The sequence below is a fragment of the Bombina bombina genome, chromosome 3 (assembly GCF_027579735.1).
Source record: "Bombina bombina isolate aBomBom1 chromosome 3, aBomBom1.pri, whole genome shotgun sequence".
Lineage (NCBI taxonomy): Eukaryota > Metazoa > Chordata > Amphibia > Anura > Bombinatoridae > Bombina > Bombina bombina.
This window is the reverse complement of record NC_069501.1, coordinates 781,664,557-781,689,119: the sequence shown is the minus strand read 5'-3', so window position 1 is coordinate 781,689,119 and position 24,563 is coordinate 781,664,557. Positions and strand designations below refer to the sequence as shown.

Here is a 24,563-nt window from a genome sequence, read left to right as displayed (position 1 = left end):
ATTGCGAAAGGAACGAAAAACAGAATTTATGTTTACCTGATAAATTACTTTCTCCAACGGTGTGTCCGGTCCACGGCGTCATCCTTACTTGTGGGATATTCTCTTCCCCAACAGGAAATGGCAAAGAGCCCAGCAAAGCTGGTCACATGATCCCTCCTAGGCTCCGCCTACCCCAGTCATTCGACCGACGTTAAGGAGGAATATTTGCATAGGAGAAACCATATGGTACCGTGGTGACTGTAGTTAAAGAAAATAAATTATCAGACCTGATTAAAAAAACCAGGGCGGGCCGTGGACCGGACACACCGTTGGAGAAAGTAATTTATCAGGTAAACATAAATTCTGTTTTCTCCAACATAGGTGTGTCCGGTCCACGGCGTCATCCTTACTTGTGGGAACCAATACCAAAGCTTTAGGACACGGATGAAGGGAGGGAGCAAATCAGGTCACCTAAATGGAAGGCACCACGGCTTGCAAAACCTTTCTCCCAAAAATAGCCTCAGAAGAAGCAAAAGTATCAAACTTGTAAAATTTGGTAAAAGTGTGCAGTGAAGACCAAGTCGCTGCCCTACATATCTGATCAACAGAAGCCTCGTTCTTGAAGGCCCATGTGGAAGCCACAGCCCTAGTGGAATGAGCTGTGATTCTTTCGGGAGGCTGCCGTCCGGCAGTCTCGTAAGCCAATCTGATGATGCTTTTAATCCAAAAAGAGAGAGAGGTAGAAGTTGCTTTTTGACCTCTCCTTTTACCGGAATAAACAACAAACAAGGAAGATGTTTGTCTAAAATCCTTTGTAGCATCTAAATAGAATTTTAGAGCGCGAACAACATCCAAATTGTGCAACAAACGTTCCTTCTTTGAAACTGGTTTCGGACACAGAGAAGGTACGATAATCTCCTGGTTAATGTTTTTGTTAGAAACAACTTTTGGAAGAAAACCAGGTTTAGTACGTAAAACCACCTTATCTGCATGGAACACCAGATAAGGAGGAGAACACTGCAGAGCAGATAATTCTGAAACTCTTCTAGCAGAAGAAATTGCAACTAAAAACAAAACTTTCCAAGATAATAACTTAATATCAACGGAATGCAAGGGTTCAAACGGAACCCCCTGAAGAACTGAAAGAACTAAATTGAGACTCCAAGGAGGAGTCAAAGGTTTGTAAACAGGCTTAATTCTAACCGGAGCCTGAACAAAGGCTTGAACATCTGGCACAGCGGCCAGCTTTTTGTGAAGTAACACAGACAAGGCAGAAATCTGTCCCTTCAGGGAACTTGCAGATAATCCTTTTTCCAATCCTTCTTGAAGGAAGGATAGAATCCTAGGAATCTTAACCTTGTCCCAAGGGAATCCTTTAGATTCACACCAACAGATATATTTTTTCCAAATTTTGTGGTAAATCTTTCTAGTTACAGGCTTTCTGGCCTGAACAAGAGTATCGATAACAGAATCTGAGAACCCTCGCTTCGATAAGATCAAGCGTTCAATCTCCAAGCAGTCAGCTGGAGTGAAACCAGATTCGGATGTTCGAACGGACCCTGAACAAGAAGGTCTCGTCTCAAAGGTAGCTTCCAAGGTGGAGCCGATGACATATTCACCAGATCTGCATACCAAGTCCTGCGTGGCCACGCAGGAGCTATCAAGATCACCGACGCCCTCTCCTGATTGATCCTGGCTACCAGCCTGGGGATGAGAGGAAACGGCGGGAACACATAAGCTAGTTTGAAGGTCCAAGGTGCTACTAGTGCATCCACTAGAGCCGCCTTGGGATCCCTGGATCTGGACCCGTAGCAAGGAACTTTGAAGTTCTGACGAGAGGCCATCAGATCCATGTCTGGAATGCCCCACAGCTGAGTGACTTGGGCAAAGATTTCCAGATGGAGTTCCCACTCCCCCGGATGCAATGTCTGACGACTCAGAAAATCCGCTTCCCAATTTTCCACTCCTGGGATGTGGATAGCAGACAGGTGGCAGGAGTGAGACTCCGCCCATAGAATGATTTTGGTCACTTCTTCCATCGCCAGGGAACTCCTTGTTCCCCCCTGATGGTTGATGTACGCAACAGTTGTCATGTTGTCTGATTGAAACCGTATGAACTTGGCCCTCGCTAGCTGAGGCCAAGCCTTGAGAGCATTGAATATCGCTCTCAGTTCCAGAATATTTATCGGTAGAAGAGATTCTTCCCGAGACCAAAGACCCTGAGCTTTCAGGGAACCCCAGACCGCGCCCCAGCCCATCAGACTGGCGTCGGTCGTGACAATGACCCACTCTGGTCTGCGGAATGTCATCCCTCGTGACAGGTTGTCCAGGGACAGCCACCAACGGAGTGAGTCTCTGGTCCTCTGATTTACTTGTATCTTCGGAGACAAGTCTGTATAGTCCCCATTCCACTGACTGAGCATGCACAGTTGTAATGGTCTTAGATGAATGCGTGCAAAAGGAACTATGTCCATTGCCGCTACCATCAACCCGATCACTTCCATGCACTGAGCTATGGAAGGAAGAGGAACGGAATGAAGTATCCGACAAGAGTCTAGAAGTTTTGTTTTTCTGGCCTCTGTCAGAAAAATCCTCATTTCTAAGGAGTCTATTATTGTTCCCAAGAAGGGAACCCTTGTTGACGGAGATAGAGAACTCTTTTCCACGTTCACTTTCCATCCGTGAGATCTGAGAAAGGCCAGGACAATGTCCGTGTGAGCCTTTGCTTGAGGAAGGGACGACGCTTGAATCAGAATGTCGTCCAAGTAAGGTACTACAGCAATGCCCCTTGGTCTTAGCACAGCTAGAAGGGACCCTAGTACCTTTGTGAAAATCCTTGGAGCAGTGGCTAATCCGAAAGGAAGCGCCACGAACTGGTAATGTTTGTCCAGGAATGCGAACCTCAGGAACCGATGATGTTCCTTGTGGATAGGAATATGTAGATACGCATCCTTTAAATCCACCGTGGTCATGAATTGACCTTCCTGGATGGAAGGAAGAATAGTTCGAATGGTTTCCATCTTGAACGATGGAACCTTGAGAAACTTGTTTAAGATCTTGAGATCTAAGATTGGTCTGAACGTTCCCTCTTTTTTGGGAACTATAAACAGATTGGAGTAGAACCCCATCCCTTGTTCTCTTAATGGAACAGGATGAATCACTCCCATTTTTAACAGGTCTTCTACACAATGTAAGAATGCCTGTCTTTTTATGTGGTCTGAAGACAACTGAGACCTGTGGAACCTCTCCCTTGGGGGAAGTCCCTTGAATTCCAGAAGATAACCTTGGGAGACTATTTCTAGCGCCCAAGGATCCAGAACATCTCTTGCCCAAGCCTGAGCGAAGAGAGAGAGTCTGCCCCCCACCAGATCCGGTCCCGGATCGGGGGCCAACATTTCATGCTGTCTTGGTAGCAGTGGCAGGTTTCTTGGCCTGCTTTCCCTTGTTCCAGCCTTGCATTGGTCTCCAAGCTGGCTTGGCTTGAGAAGTATTACCCTCTTGTTTAGAGGACGTAGCACTTTGGGCTGGTCCGTTTCTACGAAAGGGACGAAAATTAGGTTTATTTTTTGCCTTGAAAGGCCGATCCTGAGGAAGGGCGTGGCCCTTACCCCCAGTGATATCAGAGATAATCTCTTTCAAGTCAGGGCCAAACAGCGTTTTCCCCTTGAAAGGAATGTTAAGTAGCTTGTTCTTGGAAGACGCATCAGCCGACCAAGATTTCAACCAAAGCGCTCTGCGCGCCACAATAGCAAACCCAGAATTCTTAGCCGCTAACCTAGCCAATTGCAAAGTGGCGTCTAGGGTGAAAGAATTAGCCAATTTGAGAGCATTGATTCTGTCCATAATCTCCTCATAAGGAGGAGAATCACTATCGACCGCCTTTATCAGCTCATCGAACCAGAAACATGCGGCTGTAGCGACAGGGACAATGCATGAAATTGGTTGTAGAAGGTAACCCTGCTGAACAAACATCTTTTTAAGCAAACCTTCTAATTTTTTATCCATAGGATCTTTGAAAGCACAACTATCCTCTATGGGTATAGTGGTGCGTTTGTTTAAAGTGGAAACCGCTCCCTCGACCTTGGGGACTGTCTGCCATAAGTCCTTTCTGGGGTCGACCATAGGAAACAATTTTTTAAATATGGGTGGAGGGACGAAAGGAATACCGGGCCTTTCCCATTCTTTATTAACAATGTCCGCCACCCGCTTGGGTATAGGAAAAGCTTCTGGGAGCCCCGGCACCTCTAGGAACTTGTCCATTTTACATAGTTTCTCTGGGATGACCAACTTGTCACAATCATCCAGAGTGGATAATACCTCCTTAAGCAGAATGCGGAGATGTTCCAACTTAAATTTAAATGCAATCACATCAGGTTCAGCTAGTTGAGAAATGTTCCCTGAATCAGTAATTTCTCCCTCAGACAAAACCTCCCTGGCCCCATCAGACTGGGTTAGGGGCCCTTCAGAAATATTATTATCAGCGTCGTCATGCTCTTCAGTATCTAAAACAGAGCAGTCGCGCTTACGCTGATAAGTGTTCATTTTGGCTAAAATGTTTTTGACAGAATTATCCATTACAGCCGTTAATTGTTGCATAGTAAGGAGTATTGGCGCGCTAGATGTACTAGGGGCCTCCTGAGTGGGCAAAACTCGTGTAGACGAAGGAGGGAATGATGCAGTACCATGCTTACTCCCCTCACTTGAGGAATCATCTTGGGCATCATTGTCATTGTCACATAAATCACATTTATTTAAATGAATAGGAATCCTGGCTTCCCCACATTCAGAACACAGTCTATCTGGTAGTTCAGACATGTTAAACAGGCATAAACTTGATAACAAAGTACAAAAAACGTTTTAAAATAAAACCGTTACTGTCACTTTAAATTTTAAACTGAACACACTTTATTACTGCAAATGCGAAAAAACATGAAGGAATTGTTCAAAATTCACCAAATTTTCACCACAGTGTCTTAAAGCCTTAAAAGTATTGCACACCAAATTTGGAAGCTTTAACCCTTAAAATAACGGAACCGGAGCCGTTTTGAACTTTAACCCCTTTACAGTCCCTGGTATCTGCTTTGCTGAGACCCAACCAAGCCCCAAGGGGAATACGATACCAAATGACGCCTTCAGAAAGTCTTTTCTAAGTATCAGAGCTCCTCTCACATGCGACTGCATGCCATGCCTCTCAAAAACAAGTGCGCAACACCGGCGCGAAAATGAGGCTCTGCCTATGCTTTGGGAAAGCCCCTAAAGAATAAGGTGTCTAAAACAGTGCCTGCCGATATTATTATATCAAAATACCCAGATAAAATGATTCCTCAAGGCTAAATATGTGTTAATAATCAATCGATTTAGCCCAGAAAAAGTCTACAGTCTTAATAAGCCCTTTTTGAAGCCCTTATTTACGATCGTAATAAACATGGCTTACCGGATCCCATAGGGAAAATGACAGCTTCCAGCATTACATCGTCTTGTTAGAATGTGTCATACCTCAAGCAGCAAGAGACTGCTCACTGTTCCCCCAACTGAAGTTAATTGCTCTCAACAATCCTGTGTGGAACAGCCATGGATTTTAGTGACGGTTGCTAAAATCATTTTCCTCATACAAACAGAAATCTTCATCTCTTTTCTGTTTCTGAGTAAATAGTACATACCAGCACTATTTCAAAATAACAAACTCTTGATTGAATAATAAAAACTACAGTTAAACACTAAAAAACTCTAAGCCATCTCCGTGGAGATGTTGCCTGTACAACGGCAAAGAGAATGACTGGGGTAGGCGGAGCCTAGGAGGGATCATGTGACCAGCTTTGCTGGGCTCTTTGCCATTTCCTGTTGGGGAAGAGAATATCCCACAAGTAAGGATGACGCCGTGGACCGGACACACCTATGTTGGAGAAATTAGACTTATTTTTAGCCTTGAAAGGTCTATCCTGCGGAAGGGCATGGCCCTTTCCCCCAGTGATATCTGAAATAATTTCCTTCAACTCTCGCCCAAATAGGGTCTTACCCTTGAAAGGAATATTAAGTAATTTTGTTTTGGACGACACATCCGCCGACCAAGACTTTAACCAAAGCGCTCTGCGCGCCACAATTGCAAAACCAGAATTTTTCGCCGCTAATTTAGCTAACTGGAAAGCCGCGTCTGTAATGAAAGAATTAGCCAACTTCAGGGCGTGAATTCTGTCCATGACTTCATCATAAGAAGTCTCCTTTTGGAGCGAGTTTTCTAGTTCCTCAAACCAAAAAGCCGCTGCAGTGGTTACAGGAATAATGCAAGAAATTGGTTGAAGAAGAAAACCCTGTTGAACAAAGATTTTCTTAAGTAAACCTTCTAATTTTTTATCCATAGGATCTTTGAAAGCGCAACTGTCTTCTATTGGTATAGTCGTGCACTTAGCTAGCGTTGAAACTGCCCCCTCTACCTTAGGGACCGTCTGCCATGCGTCCCTTCTAGGGTCAACAATTGGGAACATTTTCTTAAATATAGGAGGGGGAACAAAGGGTACACCTGGCTTCTCCCACTCCTTAGTCACGATATCCGCCACCCTCTTAGGTATCGGAAATGCATCAGTGTGTACTGGGACCTCTAAGAATTTGTCCATTTTACACAATTTTTCAGAGATCACCAAAGGATCACAATCATCAAGTGTAGCTAGGACCTCCTTAAGTAGGGCGCGGAGGTGTTCTAGCTTAAATTTAAATGCTATGGCATCAGACTCTGCCTGCTGAGAAACTTTCCCTGTGTCAGAAATTTCTCCCTCAGACAGGCCCTCCCTCCCCGCCAAGTCAGATTGATGTGAGGGCACTACAGATAAATTATCCTCTGCGTCAGCTTGCTCATTTTCTGTGTTTAAAACTGAGCAATCACGCTTCCTAGGAAAAGCTGGCAGTTTGGATAAAAATGCTGAGAGAGAATTATCCATTACTGCCGCTAACTGTTGCATAGTAATCGTAATTGGTGCGTTAGATGTACAGGGCATCGCTTGCGCGGGCATAGCTGGTGTTGACACAGAAGGGGAGGATAGCGAGCTATCTTCACACCCTTCAGCTAAAGAATCATCTTGGGCTATATCTTTAAGTGTAATTGTACGGTCCTTAAGCTGTTTGGACGCTATAGCACATTTCACACATAAATTTAATGGGGGAACCACCTTGGCCTTTGAACATAGAGAACATAGGCTATCTGAAGGTTCAGACATGTTTAACAGACTTAAAAGTAACTTTAATGCAATAAAATTTATTTTTGACAAAAACGTTACTGTCTCTTTAAATAATAAAAGTGCACACTTTATTACTGAAACATCAAAAAACCATCAAAAACACATCCGATTTTTATGAAATTTTCACCACAGTGTCATAATGCTTTGAAAAGGTTGCACACAAATTTTCAGACCAATTAACCCCTTAATGCCCAAACCGGAGCTAATAACAGCAGTTAACCGGTTAACACACTACAGTACTCTGCCACAGCTTGCCCTGTGGCTTTTACCTTCCTTAGGGTTATTTTGGTAAGAATATAAGCCTCCCTGGAGCCCTTCCTGATGCCTCCGGACTCCCCACGTGAAGCTGCATGAACTGGCTAGTCAAAACAAGTGCAAAATTGAGGCGCGAAAATGAGGCTTCCTTCCTCTGCATACCAGAGTGGAGGGGCCTTTCTGACTAGATTAGGTGTCCAACTAAGTGCCAGGCGCAAATTAATCCCCAAAAGTGTTTTAAGTTGATAACCTTGAAAACTTGCTAAAAAGCAATCAATTAGCCCACAATAGTGTCAACCAGCATAAGCCCTTAAAATAAGCCATCCTTTTATTGCTGAATCTAATAACAATGGCTTACCTATCCCAGAGGGAATTTCTGACAGTCTTCTAGCATTACTGGGTCTTGTTAGAAAAATGACTGATCATACCTGAAGCAGTTAAGCCTGCAAACTGTTCCCCCCAACTGATGTTATCTGGTTTCAACAGTCCTGCGTGGGAACAGCAATGGATTTTAGTTACTGGTGCTAAAATCATAGTCCTCTTAGCAGAAATCTTCTTCACTTTCTGCTGCAGAGTAAATAGTACAAGCCGGCACTATTTTAAAATAACAAACTCTTGATAGAAGAAATAAAAAACTACAACTAACACCACATACTCTTTACCGCCCCCGGGGAGATGCTACTAGTTAGAGCGGCAAAGAGAATGACTGGGGGGTGGAGCCTGAGGGGAGCTATATGGACAGCTTTGCTGTGTGCTCTCTTTGCCACTTCCTGTATGGATTGAGAATATCCCACAAGTAAGGATAAGTAAGGATAAGTAAGCATACACCAATGTAGGAGAAAAGGGATTGGTGGTTCCACATTGGAATCAAAACACAAGCTACATGTAATGTTTTGCAGGGCCTCTTGGTCCATCTTCACCCAAAAAAAAAACCAATTAAAGAAAAAAAACTGCTTTAATTTACACTCTCAAAAAAACACAAAAAAAGTTACTGTCACTTTAAATTTTAAAATTAAACTTTATCTTCAACAGCAGCAACTCTACTAAAAAAAAAACGTTACTGCTCCTTTGAATTTTAAAACTAAACTTTAAATTCAAAAGCAGCAACATTACTCAAAAAATGTTACTACTCCTTTACATTTTAAAAGAAAAAAACTTTATCTTCAATAGCAACCAAGCAAACGTTACTGATACATATATATATAAAAACTCAGGCAACTCCTCACCTCAGCACTCTTTGCTGAGGTGCCTACCTGTCCTGCCAGCAACCGGAGTAATAGTTACAGGGACTTCCAAGAGCCACAAACAGAAACCCACAGGCGAGCTCAGCAGCATTTCAACGATCCGATCCTGAACTCCAAATGAAGAGAAAGCGGAAGGCGCGCAAACTACTTGCCGCCACAGCAAAAGCCCGCCCTAGTCATGGGCGTATCTCCTAGCAAAGCAAGCCCGGCCGCCATTACCAAAAAGCCGGCAACGGAACTGTGTCCTTTTCAACAGCAGCACCAAACATAAAAACACACGCTGCTTTAACACACATACAAAATAAGAATAAAAACTGAGCCACAATCACTGCTCATTTTCTCCTCAGTCCTCAGTGCCTGCTTCCACTGCTATCCATCCTATTAACCAAAAATAGGATTCCTAACGTGTCCCTCTAAAAGTACAAGTGCCTAGATCCCTGAGTCTGCAGAAATTAAAGTAAGGAACTTACCTGAATTTACATCTGCCCGGCAGCAGGGCAGCACACCCGGTTTGAGAGACCTCCACCCTCTCAAGGACCTGTGGAAAAAAAGGAAGACTGAATAAACCTACACAGGCTTCCAAAACAAAAAGGGCAGCAACAACAAATTGGGAGCTGGAGTGAGGATTATACCCCACAAGTTCCCAGATGCTTAAAAGTCACCACTACTCTACTGAAGAGACTGACATGGAGTACAGCTAAACCCCCAGGAAGACAGAGCAAACCTACCCTGCTTCAAAACACTTAAACTTTACCACCTCCTTGCAACACAGGCAAAGAGAATGACTGGGGTTTGTGGGTAGGGAAGTGATATTTAACAGCTTTGTTGTGGTGCTCTTTGCCTCCTCCTGCTGGCTAGGAGTGATGTTCCCAACAGTAATTATGATGATCCATGGACTCACCGTATCATTAGAAAGAAAGTGTTTACCCATTATCTAGTAATTTAAACTATTAATAAATTGTAGTTTATATAGTATTACATGACAGTACCATCTTAAAAGAATATAATTTTCTTATAATTTCAATCCACCCTATGAGGCATTGAATAAGTGAACTAAACTTCAGTAAGGTTCATCCCTGATCATTCTAGATCACTCGTTTTCAAACCTGACCTCAGGCCTCCCTAACAGGCCAGATATCTGAACTGGAGTACAGACGAAATAATCAGCTGATAAGTAAAAATGGTTAATTTACCTGCTGCCATCCAAGGTAATCTGATAAATCTGGCATATTGCAGAGGCCTGAGGACAGGTTTGAAAACCAGTGGTCTAGATAGGATTTATAGTAGTAAGATGTATATCAAAACAACAACATGGCTGTATTTTTAGATATATTTATTAGGTGCTTGTTAAGCTTACAGATCACACAACAAACTCATTATGCTTTCATGTGTATCTCTAAACCCTTGTTAGTTCCTCCACCTCAGTAACTATTTTATTTTTTAGCACTAGTAGTGTGAACCATGTGACAAGTCTATGTTCATTCTACACAGTAATTTACAATACATGAACAGACTAAGACTTAAGAGTGATTTAATAGTCTTTCATGAAAATTTAATGTACTCATGTGATCTTTTCAACTCTTTATTATTCTATATTCAATAAGCACTTTTATTTCAATGTATTCTTTTATGTAGGAACTATAGCCCAAAATGAATGTAAGAACCTTTCACAACATACTATAAACATTTAGCTTTATAACAATGGCATTTATAGCTTAAACATTGTACCTGGTCTAAACTCAGCAGCCTCATTTAAAAACATAATTTATGTAAGAACTTACCTGATAAATTCATTTCTTTCATATTAGCAAGAGTCCATGAGCTAGTGACGTATGGGATATACATTCCTACCAGGAGGGGCAAAGTTTCCCAAACCTCAAAATGCCTATAAATACACCCCTCACCACACCCACAATTCAGTTTAACGAATAGCCAAGAAGTGGGGTGATAAAAAAGTGCGAAAGCATATAAAATAAGGAATTGGAATAATTGTGCTTTATACAAAAATCATAACCACCACAAAAAAAGGGCGGGCCTCATGGACTCTTGCTAATATGAAAGAAATGAATTTACCAGGTAAGTTCTTACATAAATTATGTTTTCTTTCATGTAATTAGCAAGAGTCCATGAGCTAGTGACGTATGGGATAATGACTACCCAAGATGTGGATCTTTCCACACAAGAGTCACTAGAGAGGGAGGGATAAAATAAAGACAGCCAATTCCTGCTGAAAATAATCCACACCCAAAATAAAGTTTAATGAAAAACATAAGCAGAAGATTCAAACTGAAACCGCTGCCTGAAGTACTTTTCTACCAAAAACTGCTTCAGAAGAAGAAAATACATCAAAATGGTAGAATTTAGTAAAAGTATGCAAAGAGGACCAAGTTGCTGCTTTGCAAATCTGATCAATCGAAGCTTCATTCCTAAACGCCCAGGAAGTAGAAACTGACCTAGTAGAATGAGCTGTGATTCTCTGAGGCGGAGTTTTACCCGACTCAACATAGGCAAGATGAATTAAAGATTTCAACCAAGATGCCAAAGAAATGGCAGAAGCTTTCTGGCCTTTTCTAGAACCGGAAAAGATAACAAATAAACTAGAAGTCTTTCGGAAAGACTTAGTAGCTTCAACATAATATTTCAAAGCTCTAACAACATCCAAAGAATGCAACGATTTCTCCTTAGAATTCTTAGGATTAGGACATAATGAAGGAACCACAATTTCTCTACTAATGTTGTTGGAATTCACAACTTTAGGTAAAAATTCAAAAGAAGTTCGCAACACCGCCTTATCCTGATGAAAAATCAGAAAAGGAGACTCACAAGAAAGAGCAGATAATTCAGAAACTCTTCTGGCAGAAGAGATTGCCAAAAGGAACAAAACTTTCCAAGAAAGTAATTTAATGTCCAATGAATGCATAGGTTCAAACGGAGGAGCTTGAAGAGCCCCCAGAACCAAATTCAAACTCCAAGGAGGAGAAATTGACTTAATGACAGGTTTTATACGAACCAAAGCTTGTACAGAACAATGAATATCAGGAAGAATAGCAATCTTTCTGTGAAAAAGAACAGAAAGAGCAGAGATTTGACCTTTCAAGGAACTTGCGGACAAACCCTTATCTAAACCATCCTGAAGAAACTGTAAAATTCTCGGTATTCTAAAAGAATGCCAAGAAAAATGATGAGAAAGACACCAAGAAATATAGGTCTTCCAGACTCTATAATATATCTCTCTAGATACAGATTTATGCGCCTGTAACATAGTATTAATCACAGAGTCAGAGAAACCTCTTTGACCAAGAATCAAGCGTTCAATCTCCATACCTTTAAATTTAAGGATTTCAGATCCTGATGGAAAAAACAGAATTTATGCTTACCTGATAAATTACTTTCTCCAACGGTGTGTCCGGTCCACGGCGTCATCCTTACTTGTGGGATATTCTCTTCCCCAACAGGAAATGGCAAAGAGCCCAGCAAAGCTGGTCACATGATCCCTCCTAGGCTCCGCCTACCCCAGTCATTCGACCGACGTACAGGAGGAAATATGCATAGGAGAAACCATATGATACCGTGGTGACTGTAGTTAGAGAAAATAATTCATCAGACCTGATTAAAAAAACCAGGGCGGGCCGTGGACCGGACACACCGTTGGAGAAAGTAATTTATCAGGTAAGCATAAATTCTGTTTTCTCCAACATAGGTGTGTCCGGTCCACGGCGTCATCCTTACTTGTGGGAACCAATACCAAAGCTTTAGGACACGGATGAAGGGAGGGAGCAAATCAGGTCACCTAAATGGAAGGCACCACGGCTTGCAAAACCTTTCTCCCAAAAATAGCCTCTGAAGAAGCAAAAGTATCAAATTTGTAAAATTTGGCAAAAGTGTGCAGTGAAGACCAAGTCGCTGCCTTACATATCTGATCAACAGAAGCCTCGTTCTTGAAGGCCCATGTGGAAGCCACAGCCCTAGTAGAGTGAGCTGTGATTCTTTCAGGAGGCTGCCGTCCGGCAGTCTCGTAAGCCAATCGGATAATGCTTTTAAGCCAAAAAGAAAGAGAGGTAGAAGTTGCCTTTTGACCTCTCCTTTTACCAGAGTAAACGACAAACAAAGAAGATGTTTGTCTGAAATCTTTAGTGGCCTCTAAATAGAATTTTAGAGCACGGACTACGTCCAAATTGTGTAACAAACGTTCCTTCTTTGAAACTGGATTCGGACACAAAGAAGGTACAACTATCTCCTGGTTAATATTCTTGTTGGAAACAACTTTCGGAAGAAAACCAGGCTTAGTACGCAAAACCACCTTATCTGCATGGAACACCAGATAGGGCGGAGAACACTGCAGAGCAGATAACTCAGAAACTCTTCTAGCAGAAGAAATTGCAACCAAAAACAAAACCTTCCAAGATAATAACTTAATATCTACGGAATGTAAGGGTTCAAACGGAACCCCTTGAAGAACTGAAAGAACTAGATTAAGACTCCAGGGAGGAGTCAAAGGTCTGTAAACAGGCTTGATTCTAACCAGAGCCTGAACAAACGCTTGAACGTCTGGCACAGCTGCCAGCCTTTTGTGAAGTAAAACAGATAACGCAGAGATCTGTCCCTTCAGAGAACTTGCAGATAATCCTTTCTCCAAACCTTCTTGTAGAAAGGATAGAATCTTAGGAATTTTTATCTTGTTCCATGGGAATCCTTTAGATTCACACCAACAGATATATTTTTTCCATATCTTATGGTAAATTTTTCTAGTTACAGGCTTTCTAGCCTGAATCAGAGTATCTATTACAGAATCTGAAAACCCACGCTTTGATAAAATCAAGCGTTCAATCTCCAAGCAGTCAGTTGGAGGGAAACCAGATTCGGATGTTCGAATGGACCTTGAACAAGAAGGTCCTGTCTCAAAGGTAGCTTCCATGGTGGAGCCGATGACATATTCGCCAGGTCTGCATACCAAGTCCTGCGTGGCCACGCAGGAGCTATCAAGATCACCGAAGCCCTCTCCTGGTTGATCCTGGCTACCAGCCTGGGAATGAGAGGAAACGGCGGGAATACATAAGCTAGGTTGAAGGTCCAAGGTGCTACTAGTGCATCTACTAGAGTCGCCTTGGGATCCCTGGATCTGGACCCGTAACAAGGAACCTTGAAGTTCTGACGAGAGGCCATCAGATCCATATCTGGAATGCCCCATAATTGAGTTATTTGGGCAAAGATTTCCGGGTGGAGTTCCCACTCCCCCGGATGGAATGTCTGACGACTCAGAAAATCCGCTTCCCAATTTTCCACTCCTGGGATGTGGATTGCAGACAAGTGGCAGGAGTGATCCTCCGCCCATTGAATTATCTTGGTCACTTCCTCCATCGCCAGGGAACTCCTTGTTCCCCCCTGATGGTTGATATATGCAACTGTCGTCATGTTGTCTGATTGAAACCTTATGAATTTGGCCTTTGCTAGATGAGCGTCGGTCGTGACAATGACCCACTCTGGTCTGCGGAAGCTCATTCCCTGTGACAGGTTGTCCAGGATTAGCCACCAACGGAGTGAATCTCTGGTCCTTTGATCTACTTGAATCGTCGGAGACAAGTCTGTATAATCCCCATTCCACTGTCTGAGCATGCACAGTTGTAATGGTCTTAGATGAATTTGTGCAAAAGGAACTATGTCCATTGCTGCAACCATCAATCCTATTACTTCCATGCACTGCGCTATGGAAGGACGAAGAACAGAATGAAGAACTTGACAAGAGCTTAGAAGTTTTGATTTTCTGACCTCTGTCAGAAAAATCCTCATTTCTAAGGAGTCTATTATTGTTCCCAAGAAGGGAACTCTTGTTGACGGGGAAAGAGAACTTTTTTCTATGTTCACTTTCCATCCGTGAGATCTGAGAAAGGCTAGGACGATGTCCGTATGAGCCTTTGCTTTTGACAGAGACGACGCTTGAATCAGGATGTCGTCCAAGTACGGTACTACTGCAATGCCCCTTGGTCTTAGAACCGCTAGAAGGGACCCTAGTACCTTTGTGAAAATTCTCGGAGCAGTGGCTAATCCGAATGGAAGTGCCACAAACTGGTAATGCTTGTCCAGAAAAGCGAACCTTAGGAACTGATGATGTTCCTTGTGGATAGGAATATGTAGGTACGCATCCTTTAAATCCACCGTGGTCATAAATTGACCTTCCTGGATGGTAGGAAGGATCGTTCGAATGGTTTCCATTTTGAACGATGGAACCCTGAGAAATTTGTTTAGGATCTTGAGATCTAGAATTGGTCTGAATGTTCCCTCTTTTTTGGGAACTATGAACAGGTTGGAGTAAAACCCCATCCCTTGTTCTCCTATTGGAACTGGATGAATTACTCCCATCTTTAACAGGTCTTCTACACAATGTAAGAATGCCTGTCTTTTTATTTGGTTTGAAGATAATTGAGACCTGTGGAACCTTCCCCTTGGGGGTAGTTCCTTGAATTCCAGGAGATAACCTTGAGAAACTATTTCTAGTGCCCAAGGATCCTGAACATCTCTTGCCCAGGCCTGAGCAAAGAGAGAAAGTCTGCCCCCCACCAGATCCGGTCCCGGATCGGGGGCCATCCCTTCATGCTGTTTTGGTAGCAGTGGCAGGCTTCTTGGCCTGCTTACCCTTGTTCCAGCCTTGCATCGGTCTCCAGGCTGGTTTGGGTTGAGAAGTATTACCCTCTTGCTTAGAGGATGTAGAAGTAGAGGCTGGTCCGTTTCTGCGAAAGGGACGAAAATTAGGCTTATTTCTAGCCTTAAAAGACCTATCCTGAGGAAGGGCGTGGCCCTTTCCCCCGGTGATGTCTGAAATAATTTCTTTCAAATCAGGACCAAACAGTGTTTTGCCCTTGAAAGGGATGTTAAGCAATTTTGTCTTGGAAGACACATCCGCTGACCAAGACTTTAGCCAGAGCGCTCTGCTCGCCACGATAGCAAACCCTGAATTTTTCGCCGCTAATCTAGCTAATTGCAAAGCGGCATCTAGAATAAAAGAGTTAGCCAATTTAAGTGCTTGAACTCTGTCCATAACCTCCTCATACGAAGATTCTTTATTGAGCGACTTTTCTAGTTCTTCGAACCAGAAACACGCTGCCGTAGTGACAGGAACAATGCATGAAATTGGTTGTAGAAGGTAACCTTGCTGAACAAACATCTTTTTAAGCAAACCCTCTAATTTTTTATCCATAGGATCTTTGAAAGCACAACTATCTTCTATGGGAATAGTAGTGCGTTTGTTTAGAGTAGAGACCGCCCCCTCGATCTTAGGGACTGTCTGCCATAAGTCCTTTCTGGGGTCGACTATAGGAAATAATTTCTTAAATATAGGGGGAGGAACAAAAGGTATGCCGGGCCTTTCCCATTCCTTATTTACTATGTCCGCCACCCGCTTGGGTATAGGAAAAACATCGGGGGGCACCGGAACCTCTAGGAACTTGTCCATCTTACATAATTTCTCTGGAATGACCAAATTGTCACAATCATCCAGAGTAGATAATACCTCCTTAAGCAGAGCGCGGAGATGTTCTAATTTAAATTTAAATGTTACAACATCAGGTTCAGCTTGTTGAGAAATTTTTCCTGAATCTGAAATTTCTCCCTCAGACAAAACCTCCCTCCTGGCCCCTTCAGATTGGTGTGAGGGTATGTCAGAAACGTTATCATCAGCGTCCTCTTGCTCTTCAGTGTTTAAAACAGAGCAATCGCGCTTTCTTTGATAAGTAGGCATTTTAGATAAAATATTTGCAATAGAATTATCCATAACAGCCGTTAATTGTTGCATAGTAATAAGTATTGGCGCACTAGATGTACTAGGGGCCTCTTGTGTGGGCAAAACTGGTGTAGACACAGAAGGGGGTGATGCAGTACCATGCTTACTCCCCTCATCTGAAGAATCATCTTGGGCACTATTATTATCTGTGGCATCATTGTCCCTACTTTGTTTGGACACTATGTCACAATTATCACATATATTTAAATGGGGAGACACATTGGCTTTCATACATATAGAACATCGCTTATCTGATGGTTCAGACATGTTAAACAGGCTTAAACTTGTCAACAAAGCACAAAAAACGTTTTAAAATAAAACCGTTACTGTCACTTTAAATTTTAAACAGAACACACTTTATTACTGAATATGCGAAAAAGCATGAAGCAATTGTTCAAAATTCACCAAAATTTCACCACAGTGTCTTAAAGCCTTAAAAGTATTGCACACCAAATTTGAAAGCTTTAACCCTTAAAATAACGGAACCGGAGCCGTTTTTACATTTAACCCCTATACAGTCCCAGGTATCTGCTTTGCTGAGACCCAACCAAGCCCAGGGGGGAATACGATACCAAATGATGCCTTCTATAAGCTTTTTCAGTGGTTCTTAGCTCCTCACACATGCATCTGCATGCCTTGCCTTCCAAAAACAACTGCGCATTAGTGGCGCGAAAATGAGGCTCTGCCTATGACTAGAGAAGGCCCCCATCTGAAAAAGGTGTCCATACAGTGCCTGCCGTTTTTTAACAACAATCCCCAAGATTATAATAACTATAAAGAGTTATAATCTGTCAAATATGCTTAGCAAAGTAATCGTTTTAGCCCAGAAAAATGTCTACCAGTTTTTTAAGCCCTTATAAAGCCTTTTATTCTTTTGCTTAATCTAAGAAAATGGCTTACCGGTCCCCATAGGGAAAATGACAGCCTTCCAGCATTACAAAGTCTTGTTAGAAATGTGGCCAGTCATACCTCAGGCAGAAAAGTCTGCCAACTGCTTCCCCCAACTGAAGTTACTTCATCTCAACAGACCTGTGTGGAAACAGCAATCGATTTTAGTAACGTTTGCTAAAATCATCTTCCTCTTACAAACAGAAATCTTCTTCTCTTTTCTGTTTCAGAGTAAATAGTACATACCAGCACTATTTTAAAATAACAAACACTTGATTGAAGAATAAAAACTACATTTAAACACCAAAAAACTCTTAGCCATCTCCGTGGAGATGTTGCCTGTGCAACGGCAAAGAGAATGACTGGGGTAGGCGGAGCCTAGGAGGGATCATGTGACCAGCTTTGCTGGGCTCTTTGCCATTTCCTGTTGGGGAAGAGAATATCCCACAAGTAAGGATGACGCCGTGGACCGGACACACCTATGTTGGAGAAAAGGACCTTGCGACAGAAGGTCTGGTCTTAACGGAAGAGTCCACGGTTGGCAAGAAGCCATCCAGACAAGATCCGCATACCAAAACCTGTGAGGCCATGCCGGAGCTACCAGCAGAACAAACGAGCATTCCTTCAGAATCTTGGAGATTACTCTTGGAAGAAGAACTAGAGGCGGAAAGATATAGGCAGGATGATACTTCCAAGGAAGTGATAATGCATCCACTGCCTCCGCCTGAGGATCCCGGGATCTGGACAGATACCTGGGAAGTTTCTTGTTTAGATGAGACGCCATCAGATCTATTTCTGGAAGTTCCCACATTTGAACAATCTGAAGAAATACCTCTGGGTGAAGAGACCATTCGCCCGGATGCAACGTTTGGCGACTGAGATAATCCGCTTCCCAATTGTCTATACCTGGGATATGAACCGCAGAGATTAGACAGGAGCTGGATTCCGCCCAAACCAGAATTCAAGATACTTCTTTCATAGCCAGAGGACTGTGAGTCCCTCCTTGATGATTGATGTATGCCACAGTCGTGACATTGTCTGTCTGAAAACAAATGAACGATTCTCTCTTCAGAAGAGGCCAAAACTGAAGAGCTCTGAAAATTGCACGGAGTTCCAAAATATTGATCGGTAATCTCACCTCCTGAGATTCCCAAACTCCTTGCGCTATCAGAGATCCCCACACTGCTCCCCAACCTGTGAGACTTGCATCTGTTGAAATTACAGTCCAGGTCAGAAGCACAAAAGAAGCCCCCTGAATTAAACGATGGTGATCTGTCCACCACGTTAGAGAGTGTCGTACAATCGGTTTTAAAGATATTAATTGAGATATCTTTGTGTAATCCTTGCACCATTGATTCAGCATACAGAGCTGAAGAGGTCGCATGTGAAAACGAGCAAAGGGGATCGCGTCCGATGCAGCAGTCATAAGACCTAGAATTTCCATGCATAAGGCTACCGAAGGGAATGATTGTGACTGAAGATTTCGACAAGCTGAAATCAATTTTAGACGTCTCTTGTCTGTCAAAGACAGAGTCATGGACACTGAATCTATCTGGAAACCCAGAAAGGTTACCCTTGTCTGAGGAATCAATGAACTTTTTAGATCCAGAACTGGTCTGAAGGAATTCTCCTTCTTTGGTACAATGAAGAGATTTGAATAAAACCCCATCCCCTGTTCCGAAACTGGAACTGGCAAAATTACTCCAGCCAACTCTAGATCTGAAACACAATTCAGAAATGCTTGAGCTTTCACTGGATTTACTGGGACACGGGAAAGAAAAAATCTCTTTGCAGGAGGTCTCATCTTGAAACCAATTCTGTACCCTTCTGAAACAATATTCTGAATCCAAAGATTGTGAACAGAATTTATCCAAATTTCTTTGAAAAAACGTAACCTGCCCCCTACCAGCTGAGCTGGAATGAGGGCCGCACCTTCATGTGGACTTAGAAGCAGGCTTTGCCTTTCTAGAAGGCTTGGATTTATTCCAGACTGGAGATGGTTTCCAAACTGAAACTGCTCCTGAGGATGAAGGATCAGGCTTTTGTTCTTTGTTGAAACGAAAGGAACGAAAACGATTATTAGCCCTGTTTTTACCCTTAGATTTTTTATCCTGTGGTAAAAAAGCTCCTTTCCCACCAGTAACAGTTGAGATAATAGAATCCAACTGAGAACCAAATAATTTGTTACCCTGGAAAGAAATGGAAAGTAGAGTTGATTTAGAAGCCATATCAGCATTCCAAGTCTTAAGCCATAAAGCTCTTCTAGCTAAAATAGCTAGAGACATAAACCTGACATCAACTCTGATAATATCAAAAATGGCATCACAGATAAAATTATTAGCATGCTGAAGAAGAATAATAATATTATGAGAATCATGATCTGTTACTTGTTGCGCTAAAGTTTCCAACCAAAAAGTTGAAGCTGCAGCAACATCAGCCAATGATATAGCAGGTCTAAGAAGATTACCTGAACACAGATAAGCTTTTCTTAGAAAGGATTCAATTTTCCTATCTAAAGGATCCTTAAACGAAGTACCATCCGACGTAGGAATAGTAGTACGTTTAGCAAGGGTAGAAATAGCCCCATCAACTCTAGGGATTTTGTCCCAAAATTCTAATCTGTCAGACGGCACAGGATATAATTGCTTAAAACGTTTAGAAGGAGTAAATGAATTACCCAATTTATCCCATTCTTTAGAAATTACTTCAGAAATAGCATTAGGAACAGGAAAAACTTCTGGAATAACCACAGGAGATTTAAATACCTTATCTAAACGTTTAGAATTAGTATCAAGAGGACCAGAATCCTCTATTTCTAAAGCAATTAGTACTTCTTTAAGTAAAGAACGAATAAATTCCATTTTAAATAAATATGAAGATTTATCAGCATCAATCTCTGAGACAGAATCCTCTGAACCAGAAGAGTCATCAGAATCAGAATGATGATGTTCATTTAAAAATTCATCTGTAGGGAGAGAAGTTTTAAAAGATTTTTTATGTTTTCTAGAAGGAGAAATAACAGACATAGCCTTCTTGATGGATTCAGAAACAAAATCTCTTATGTTATCAGGAACATTCTGCACCTTAGATGTTGAAGGAACTGCAACAGGCAATGGTACATTACTAAAGGAAATATTATCTGCATTAACAAGTTTGTCATGACAATTAATACAAACAACAGCCGGAGGAATAGCTACCAAAAGTTTACAGCAGATACACTTAGCTTTGGTAGTTCCAGCACTAGACAGCGATTTTCCTGAAGTATCTTCTGACTCAGATGCAACGTGAGACATCTTGCAATATGTAAGAGAAAAAACAACATATAAAGCAAAATTGATCAAATTCCTTAAATGACAGTTTCAGGAATGGGAAAAAATGCCATAGAACAAGCTTCTAGCAACCAGAAGCAATGAAAAATGAGACTTAAATAATGTGGAGACAAAAGCGACGCCCATATTTTTTAGCGCCAAATAAGACGCCCACATTATTTGGCGCCTAAATGCTTTTGGCGCCAAAAATGACACCACATCCGGAACGCCGACATTTTTGGCGCAAAAGAACGTCAAAAAATGACGCAACTTCCGGCGACACGTATGACGCCAGAAACGGAAAAGATTTTTTACGCCAAAAAAGTCCGCGCCAAGAATGACGCAATAAAATGAAGCATTTTCAGCCCCCGCGAGCCTAACAGCCCACAGGGAAAAAAAGAGTCAAATTTTTAAGGTAAGAAAAAATGTTTTGATTCAAATGCATTATCCCAAATATGAAACTGACTGTCTGAAAATAAGGAATGTTGAACATTCTGAGTCAAGGCAAATAAATGTTTGAATACATATATTTAGAACTTTATAAACAAAGTGCCCAACCATAGCTTAGAGTGTCACAGAAAATAAGATTTACTTACCCCAGGACACTCATCTACATGTTTGTAGAAAGCCAAACCAGTACTGAAACGAGAATCAGCAGAGGTAATGGAATATAAATAAGAGTATATCGTCGATCTGAAAAGGGAGGTAAGAGATGAATCTCTACGACCGATAACAGAGAACCTATGAAATAGACCCCGTAGAAGGAGATCACTGCATTCAAATAGGCAATACTCTCCTCACATCCCTCTGACATTCACTGCACGCTGAGAGGAAAACCGGGCTCCAACTTGCTGCGGAGCGCATATCAACGTAGAATCTAGCACAAACTTACTTCACCACCTCCATAGGAGGCAAAGTTTGTAAAACTGAATTGTGGGTGAGGTGAGGGGTGTATTTATAGGCATTTTGAGGTTTGGGAAACTTTGCCCCTCCTGGTAGGAATGTATATCCCATACGTCACTAGCTCATGGACTCTTGCTAATTACATGAAAGAAATGAGGAAGCTCCCAAAAGGTATTTGGTCATATTAAGCAGACCGTGACGTAGGCACGATAGTCACATAAAATACACTTAAAATTACAGAACGCGCCTCGGACTTCTAGCACCACCTTACAGAGACCAACTACGCATGGGGGTCTAGCCCTACCTAATCTAATTCTGTATTATAATGCGGCCAGATTGTCACATATACACGGCTGGTCAATCACCACTGATTGCCCGCGCTGGAGTGACTCTGAACTATCCACTCTTCCCACTCGACTCACACTAGTGGACTTACCATGGATCCCTACCCACTATAGAGGGAAATTAGATAATTTTTCACCAATTATGGTAGATACTCTGAAATTCTGGGATTACATCAGACACAACCCAGATTTAGCACCACACCCCTCTCCGGCTTTCACTTTGCCTGGAGCCCTTTTTTGTCTCCCGGACTCTTATTTGAAATCTTGGCAAAATCTACAACCTGTGTTAGTCACAGACTTCTATGACCAGGGTCAAAGGATTGTTCACTCGCAATTTTGTCTGAAATTTGATATCCCTATTTTCTTACGTTTTGAAGCTTTCCGACTTAGCACTTGGCTGAAATCCTGGGGATTCCCCAGACAAGACTTGAGATCTCTTACCAAATGGGAGACGAGGTGGATGCAGGGACATGGTCTTAACCACGCTTTGTCTCTTCATTATAATCTTATTCTTGAACCTACCACTCTTCATAAAATTTCCCAACATAAAGCCTGGGAAAGAGAGATAGGTTTCACAGCTGACACTAATACATGGCATACACAAATTCTCATAACCAAACAACTCCTCCACTGCGCTACCTTATGGGAACTACAATATAAAATTACAATGCAATTGCACTTAGTACCTTCCACATTAAACAGGATATATGACACTCACTCTCCTAGATGCTGGCGAGGTTGTGGACAGATAGGAACCCAGCTACACATATGGTGGTCCTGCCCCAAGATATGCCCCCTCTGGAGGTGGTTTTTCCGCACTTTAAATCTACTTAGCATTGACATACCTTTCAAACCAGAGATAGCCTTACTCCATTTGAATCTATTAGACTTACCGAAAGCAAAGGAAGCTCTTGTAATCTATCTTCTCATGGTCACAAAACTCGCTATTGCCCGTATGTGGAAAAACAAGGACCCTCCTCCAACATCACAGGTCCTCTCCATTATAAATTATGTTAAACAGATGTATACATTTAAACAGAGTTATACTCCTACAGATCCCTAGACAAGACTGATTTCTACTTTGAGGTTTGGTCTCCCTGGATGGAGTTCTTCTCAGAATAGAATATACCCTTCAGTTACAAATTCAAACTAGGGCCTACTCCCCCCCCCTTTTTTTTGGGGGGGGGGGGTTCTTTCCTATCTCCCCTCCCAATCTTCCTGCACCTTCATTTTATCCCATTACCTACTCACTACCCTTTCCCCCTTCCCCTTTTCACCATGTATGGATACAACCGCTACTGAGATACTTTCCAGACACTTAATATTTAAACCCTTATATCTTTTTCTCTTCACATTCTACATTATCTGATTCAGCAATTTATAGCTTTGACAGCACTTCATTCTCACTGGATACAATAAAAACCCATTGTGATAGTAAGTTCCATTAAATACCATATCCAAGTTGGTGAAACTGTACTAATAACTAACTGTTTGCTCACATGTTGTAAATTGTGTCACTTCTCTGAAATGTACTGTTATATTCTCGAACTGAATTCTCAATAAAAAAATGTTATAATAAAAAAAAAAAATTACAGAACGCTGAGCAACACAAAAACATGTAAATTCAGATATATTATAAAGCATTTGTTTACCTCTCTGTTTTGGAAAAATTTCTTCAGGATGCTAAAAAAAGAGAAAAAAACAAGACATTTTTATAAGAAAGAACAGGCAAATTATAGTTTTGTAAAAAAAAACCTTAAAGAAACAGTAAAGTAAAAAACATAATTTATGCTTACCTGATAAATTTATTTCTCTTGTAGTGTGTTCAGTCCACGGGTCATCCATTACTTATGGGATATATTCTCCTTCCCAACAGGAAGTTGCAAGAGGATAACCCAAGCAGAGCTGCTATATAGCTCCTCCCCTCACATGTCATATCCAGTCATTCGACCGAAACAAGACGAGAAAGGAGAAACTATAAGGTGCAGTGGTGACTGGAGTTATAATTTTAAAATTTTAGAACCTGCCTTAAAAAGACAGGGCGGGCCGTGGACTGAACACACTACAAGAGAAATAAATTTATCAGGTAAGCATAAATTATGTTTTCTCTTGTAAAGTGTGTTCAGTCCACGGGTCATCCATTACTTATGGGATACCCATACCAAAGCTAAGTACACGGATGAAGGGAGGGACAAGGCAGGAACATTAAACAGAAGGAACCACTGCCTGTAGAACCTTTCTCCCAAAACCAGCCTCCGAAGAAGCGAAAGTGTCAAATTTGTAAAATTTGGAAAAAGTATTAAGTGAAGACCAAGTTGCAGCCTTGCAAATCTGTTCAACAGAGGCCTCATTCTTAAAGGCCCAGGTGGAAGCCACAGCTCTAGTGGAATGAGCTGTAATTCTTTCAGGAGGCTGCTGTCCAGCAGTCTCATAGGCTAAACGTATTATGCTACAAAGCCAAAAACAGAATTTATGCTTACCTGATAAATTACTTTCTCCAACGGTGTGTCCGGTCCACGGCGTCATCCTTACTTGTGGGATATTCTCCTCCCCAACAGGAAATGGCAAAGAGCCCAGCAAAGCTGGCCATATAGTCCCTCCTAGGCTCCGCCTACCCCAGTCATTCGACCGACGGACAG

At 42.0% G+C, this 24,563-nt stretch overlaps 1 protein-coding gene across 1 annotated transcript in view; it reads right to left on the bottom strand.

The window, feature by feature from the left end:
• The window catches only part of MRPS9 (mitochondrial ribosomal protein S9), a 601,112-nt gene that overhangs the window by 246,765 nt on the left and 329,784 nt on the right, over window positions 1-24,563 (bottom strand). Inside the window, exon 4 of the mRNA XM_053707665.1 lies at window positions 23,577-23,607. Coding sequence (XP_053563640.1) covers window positions 23,577-23,607 — 31 coding nt within the window. The remainder of the gene's footprint in view (window positions 1-23,576; window positions 23,608-24,563) is intronic.